The sequence below is a fragment of the Rhea americana genome, unplaced genomic scaffold (assembly GCF_003343005.1).
Source record: "Rhea americana isolate MKP2758 unplaced genomic scaffold, rheAme1 scaffold_55, whole genome shotgun sequence".
Taxonomy (NCBI): Eukaryota; Metazoa; Chordata; class Aves; order Rheiformes; family Rheidae; genus Rhea; species Rhea americana.
This window is the reverse complement of record NW_028186701.1, coordinates 5,129,667-5,136,864: the sequence shown is the minus strand read 5'-3', so window position 1 is coordinate 5,136,864 and position 7,198 is coordinate 5,129,667. Positions and strand designations below refer to the sequence as shown.

The 7,198-nt window shown below is 39.1% G+C and overlaps 1 protein-coding gene across 1 annotated transcript; it reads right to left on the bottom strand.

Annotated features, from left to right (window-relative positions):
* Positions 1-1,081: 1,081 nt before the first annotated feature.
* On the bottom strand, positions 1,082-5,825 carry CGA (glycoprotein hormones, alpha polypeptide). Its single transcript, XM_085318667.1, has 3 exons — positions 5,723-5,825; positions 2,841-3,025; positions 1,082-1,404 (listed from the first exon to the last, which is right to left on the bottom strand). Exons 1-3 carry the CDS (start codon positions 5,820-5,822, stop codon positions 1,327-1,329), a joined length of 363 nt encoding a protein of 120 aa, XP_085174793.1. The 5' UTR covers positions 5,823-5,825; the 3' UTR covers positions 1,082-1,326.
* Between the last annotated feature and the right edge of the window lie 1,373 nt (positions 5,826-7,198).

Sequence of the window (7,198 nt, the reverse complement as noted above, 5' to 3'; positions counted from 1 at the left end):
CCTGCCAGCCCTTGGCTGCTCCAGCGCATCATCATAACTTAGACCTGGAGGTCTCTSTAAACCACTGCAGTCATTTAGTATTGCAGCAGACATCAGCCATGGCTATGCCCTAGGACAGAGGCACTGTCCTAGCTACTACAGTAGCTAGTCTGTAGCTAGGACAGACTAGCTACTCTCACAGCCTCACACCAGGCAACCTTCCATGTCCCCATGAGAAGCTCTGCAAAGTTTTCTTAGTGCTATCTTCACAGCATCTGCTGTAGGGAAATCCTCTTGCAAATATATCTGAGGCTTTTTGGCACAGCACATTTACATCCCTGGCAGCCTGCAAACACAGCAGGACTGATGTTCTCACTCCAGACATTAGGACTAAGAGAAATTGAACTACCACAGGTCCCCTGGGCAGGCTCCAGACTGGTAWGCAGTTCCTCCACAGGCGCTACTCCAACTCACTACAACTGAGCAAGTGCCACCTCTAAAATCCTAGTTTAAGGTTTTAAGGTCATGTGTGCTGAACACATATTCTGCAGTCCAGTTCTGGACTAATATATACCCTCCCTTACTTATTTAYGTACTTGGACCTACCACACTGCATTTGGGACTTTACGAAACCCTATACCATGCTTCTCAGACATATCTTAAATAGCTAATAGAGTTGCATCTCTTCTCTCTTCCATCACTGCTATACCAAATTGTACAAAATCCTTTATAGCATCTGATCATGCATTCACTTATCTATATGGGAGGAGAATAAGTTCAAAGAAAAATAAAAGATGGCATAGAAAGACAGAGTACTGTGGATAGATTATATACCATTAAACTTTCTGCCCATAAGGAAAAGAAAAAAAAAGAGAAATCGAAGAAACAAAATGTTGAATCTTCAAAAAAAATCTAAATATGACTAAATGAACAAGAGGAAATTATTGCTTCTTTTTCTGTCCACTTTCCCATCCCTCTCTTCTTTCTTTCTCCTTCTCCTACAAAAAATAGAAATTAACTCCAGCAAAATCTTTTCTTTTTGTTTTAATCAATTAAATCATCATTTTTCTTCAAGAAACATTGATGATTTAACTGACAGTTTATTTTAAAAATAGATCAAGCCTTTGGTTGTCATGCAAGTAYTGTATTTTATCCCTAATGGAAATAACTAAGCTTACTTAAATGTATGAAGAAGAAAAGAGAAAATAAAACAGCCATCCATCTTACTGGAAGGTCTACTYAATATCTTGACCAGAAAATATAAGATTTTACACAGTAGTGCTCTAGAAGCTGAAAAATGACTATTCCATTCACCATTATCCTTGATCATTACCAAAGGGACCAGCTTTAGGATTTATGATAGTAGCAAGTACTGCAGTGACAATCTGTATGATTCTCTATCTTCACATTGTCCTTAAGGGTAATCTGAAAAAAAAAAAGAAAACACACACATAACAAATAATTAGCTACACTGTTAAAACAGCATTCTCAAGCAAAAGATTTCTGAAGCCTTTTTCTTAACCCCAAGCAGCACACAAGCCCTTTGGRTATGTGTACTAGAACAGCATCTCAATGCCATTCAGTGGAACTGCAACATCAGTAGCTTTCATAACCATACTTAGAAGGGTTTTAAAAGTGACCTGCAGTTTAGTATCCTTAATTTCCTAAAATGTCTAGTTTTTGGAAAGTGTCAAGTACCAAAGCTATGGAAAATTAGGAATTCTCTTTAGAATTTTTCATGTAAAAACTATGAAAGCAGACATCATTAAAAATATGAATAATTTTTATTTTTAATCTCAATCAAATTCTAGCATTGTCTGGAGGAAAAAAAAATGTTGGTGATATAAAAAAAGAGCTATCCACTACTGAGATGAAGATCCAGCATGTGTTAAGCTATACATTAAGATACCTAAACTGTAGGTGTCTACACGTGAGTCAGACAAACTGTCTGTTCAGTTGCCAGCACAGAGATGTCAACTGACATTTGAGATGCCAAAGGCAATCCCACCTAGTCTCCAGCTGCCATGCCAAAAGGTCTTCCACAGGTCCTCTGTCTGCTAGCCGCAGGCAGATGCCTTGAATACCCTAGGGCAGCTCAAATGGCACCAAATCTCTATGAGTGGGTAACTGAACCAAACCTCTAGACAATACACTCAATGAGCCTGATTCAGATCACTGTAAGATAGACACCTTAGCCTGAATCAACTAGCTCACCCTGGCCTACATCAGAGTTAAGGTTTCTTCATCTGTAGCTGAGTCACCCCTAAAACAATCAGCTTTAGCAGAATCTCTAGTAGAACCTTTCAGATGAGGCTGTTAAATGTTGTAAGTAGTTACGTATGTTTATAGTTCCTTCTATGGTTATACTGTTAAAAATAAACATAATCTTGCTTAATCTAAGGAGTACAGATGGGTTTGGTCCCTCTCTCTGATAATATTGACCAGTTGCCTTCCCACAGGACTCCTGCCTATGTAGGTAAGAAGGAAGGAAAATCATTGATTAAAAATCAAATGCACACTGCATGACATTTAAGAAGAAGGTACGCATCCAGGAGAGTTAAAAACAAAGGAGAACATGTATTTAGCACAAGATCTTTGCATGATGTGAATCAAAGTAGTTTCACTGAAGTCTAGGCTAATTTCCATACCCCAACTGAATTACAGACCTATACTGGTTGACACTTAGATTTCCTCTTTAGAAAAAGAAAAGAACTCAAGTGCAAAGGACATAAATGCCAAGGGCRTTTTCCTTAAACAGTTAGTTAATGTCCTCCAGCAAAACTACGTTGTTTTCCATTCGCTGATATAGTTCAATATTGTATCCTACGACTAGCTTAAACTAGTTTCATTCACATCCTTACCTTGGTAAAAGCCTTTGCTACACAGCAYGTTGCTTCTGACGTAATGTTCTTTGGAACCAGCATGGTTTTCTTTGACCGCATTGGAGTGGGATAGGCTCGTGAGAAACAACATCCAGTGCACTGGTAAACAGGTGCTCCTGGCTTTGAGAAGAATCTGTTCTCCCCTAGCTTGCACTCTGGGCAACCTGTCATAGGTATWTAAGGAAGAGATTTTTATCTCATCTCTAGTTGTATTTTTATTTTCAAAAAGAAAGGGAGAGGGCAGATAGTAGGAGGAAATACCAGTCACATTCTGCTGTTTGACATTTTCAGAACAGAAAAGAAMAGAAGCAAAAGCTCTCCTTCTTTTGAGTCCTTGAACTCTGCAACACACACCATTTGCAAAACTACTTGGAGTGTGGTCTTCCAGGTAAAGCACAGGCATTATTCTTTTTTTCTAACTTAACCTTGTTGATAGTTGTTTTTTTTTTTTTTTTTTTTTTTTGCACATCTATTACACTAGCTCTCCCTAAACACTTGCTATTATCTTTAGATAGCTAAATAGAAACAACAGTATTTGTAGAGCTTCTTAGACATTGTTTATTTTCATGTAAGACTCTAACCAAGAATTTTAGAAATGACCAGTGATTCTGAGATTTTTGTAGCTCAGACTTTTCTACACTGTTTGAAATTTATTAAAGGAACCCAACCGGAAAAAGGTAAATGCTCAACACCATTGTAAGCCAAACCATTTTAAGTGTAAAAGTAGGGTTTTAATAGAAGTGTTTACATGTTAGGTTACATGAGTAAAGGCTAATTCCAGTGAACTCAGAAACCTAGTGATGACAAGAGGAATGGTGAGAGGCAGAGGAACCCTTCTAACCTGATCAGTGAAAACAGACCACATGACTCCTAAGACCATCAAAGGAGAAGGTTTAGTATGTTGTCCCTAGTGGGAAGTCACCCAAACAAGTGTTCTCCCTGCTAAGCTTTGTGGACTGAAAGGGAGATTCCCTGAAGTGATGTGGGGCTTATTATGAGATGCACAGGAAAAAGAATTTGAGGATTGTGTAAATCTTGTTATGGGATGTTTTAAGGGGATTGATGGAAATTGCAAAAACTTCTTTTACAGAATTTTTAGGAGAAAGACTAAAGATGGGGAAAGAAAGGGATCAAGGAGGATAGGGGAGGGACAAGCACGAAAAACAGAAGGAAAGGGGGATAAAAGGGACAGTTGCATATAAACAGACTGCTGGTCAGTACACTTGTCTGAGCCCTGTGCTTTATCACCATAGTCTGTCCTATATTCTTATTAACTCCTATTTCTAACTATCTTTTTTTGTGCTGCACTCCCTATTTTGAGCCTCTGTATGTGTGTGTACATGTGTGTGTGCATGCTAGCAAGCATCAAGCTGGACTACTTGGCAGGTATGAGGAGGGGTCTGAGTGCCAGACACTGGCGTTAACAGGCCATGAACCCAAGGTCTGGTAAGTCCAGACGCAACTGCGATAGACCAGGGTCTTGGAGGCAGCTACTAGGTAGAGCTGACCTTAGACTGAGTGTCTAAGATCAGCTACTAGATAGATCAATACCGTGTCTGCATGTATGAAGACTAGCATGTAAGAACAGAGGGGAGAAACAGGATCAAGTCGTGTTGTTCATATTTCTGCGAATACTGATGTTTTCTGAGTGGGTGTTGATAAAGGCACTGTTTTCTCTCTGTGTTGATCTGTGTGGCAAGATCTGCGTGGCAAAAGCCTTCTTCGTAAGGAGCACATGCATGTGTCTCTGTGGGAAATAAATACATGCTCAGCCTTGCTACCGTCTGGATCTAGAACAAGGAACTGAAGCAGCCTCACATGTATTGGGCTGGGACAAAAGATATCTGTGTCACAAAGTCTGGCTACATCTAACATCAAGAATATGCTTAACCACTTCACTGACTAGGGATTAATTTAACCAGAGCTAAGCGGGTGTATAACTGCATCACTGAAATGTGGCCTCATTAACACAATCACCTTCTCATTCATAAGTAATGTGGTTACTTCAGAACAAAGTCAAGAAGAGAATGGGATAAGCTTAAAACTGATCTGAATCAGGCTACTAAAGAGTCGGTGAATCAATGTTCATAAAATATACATGAAATTGTACGAGCTTTTCTTTATGTGCAGATTTTATGGAAAAAAAATATTTGAGAAAAATTGCAGACTTTTACAGCTTTCGTAGACAAGATCCAAGTGTAAAGATTTTCGTTGTTTCTTTAAGAGCTGCAATATAGAAGTCACAGGGATGTTGTATCAAGGTGCAGGAGAGAAAGGGATGATCAGCCTGAATGATGAAAATCTCTCCAGTGCAAATATAGACTGACATACTGCCAGGAATCTCTACTGCCTACTGTTGCATATTATGACTTTACATGAGATCAATTTCACAAAACTAAAAAACAAAAAAACCCACACTCAAAGTCCCTCTAAAATCTTTGTAATATGCTTCTTCTGCAGAATGTTACAATGCTAACATCCCATATCCTGCGGTCTACAGAGGAAATGTAATCTGCACATTATGAAGAGAAGCTTTGGTTCTGCCATTCTTGATGTTAAAAAGTTGCCATTTTGATCTCAGAAGTACAAAAAAAAAGAAATATTTGCATCTGAAAATATTTCAGAGATTAAGATTACCCACATAACCATGAGGGCACTGTCATCTGGGAAAGATTTCTAACCTGAGAAACCAAGTTTAGAGATGAAATGGGAAGTATATTCATGGCAAAATTGTCTCAATTCACTACACCTTCATATCTCAATGCCAATAAATGTAACTGAATGTTAAGATTTATTGTGAAAGATTAATTAATGATCTTTACAAACAATTGTCATATTTCTGAATGTTGAAAGCAACTTACCCTGCATGAGGAACTCTCCATCTGGGAAAGAATGAAGAAGATGCAGAAATACAGACAAAATGGCCAAAGTGACAGCTGCATACTTCCCATAGTAATCCATGATTCTTCTGGAAATACAAATAAACACATTTTTAAAGGACTGTTTTGCACTGGATACAGTACCAGTACCAAAGCTGCTTATYGATGCAGTATTCCATGCAAGTAATGGAGACAATTTAGAACTAGGACCAGAAACCAAAAATGTAGTAAACTGATACATATTTTACAGCCTCAGAAAATTGTCTTTATCATCACCATAACAAAATGATGCTTTTCTGAATATTAATAAAAATTGTAGTACATAAACTTCAAATGCTGTAACTGCCTAATATTTATAGTAGATTGGATAAAGCCAGCAAATGCTTATAGAGAAGGCAAAACAATCTGTAGAATTTGAGCCATGAAAAGCCTAATTTCAGGGAAAATATATCATTTTCAGGGAAAATAATTTCACATGAGACATAGCATCCTGAGCCAAGAGTCAGGTATTTGTCCATATACTGACCTCTTTAGCACCTCGGTCCCCATAAAGAGATTTACACAGTCCTGTCCCAAGGTAGAAGAAAGCTCCTCTGATCTATGCAACTATAGAAAATCACCCCGCAGGCTACCTTGATCCCACKCAGTGGAATACGTGCCTCCCAGCAAGGCAGCGAGCTCTGGGGCAAAGGGAGAGGCAGAGCGTGCTGTGCTGCRGAGCATCCAAGAAGCAGTGGTGCCGAGGGGTGGCCGAGAGGGCTTTGAACACCCCCAGGTCCCCGGCATTACGCCGAGACCTCGGCAGGGCAGCGCAGCAGTGAGAGGGTGTTCAGAGTCACTGCAGCCTTCTGGGCTGAGGTTTCTTTTAGGTTTTGKTTTACTGACACAGTAAACTGGCTTTAGGGTTCCAAGTAACAGATTAAGAATACAAAAAGCTAGTCGGGTATAAACACAATCTGGTTGCCTCACGTTTTTAAAAATCTTTTCTACAGCTTAATTTTGGGCTAGAAAGCTATACGCTGCACTATATCACCTGTCCATCTGCAACCACTGCACAAGACGAAGCGGCCATAAATACCTTATCACATACTCCTGGGGTAGTTTAACAAAAATGCTGTTGCATGGCTATATTTGATCCAGATCAAATCTGTACCACAGGGTAACGCACAGCTCTGATAGGAATAACTGCAGGAACTATAAATAACACTACAGGTACAGAACACAGAAGCTGGGGCTGCGGGAATATCATTCCAAACTCTCTGCTCGTTTTTTTTTTTTTTTTTTTTAATAAATTTACTTTTTATCATTATCCTTCACAATAAGAATTCATGGAGGAGGAAATGAAATCTCAGTTCCCTTCCTGTCCAGACTTCAGATGTACTATGTAATCTACCAAAAGACCTTTTAAATTATTTTGAAGTATTTTGTGCTAGCCTGGTAAGAGACAGGAGACTGGCT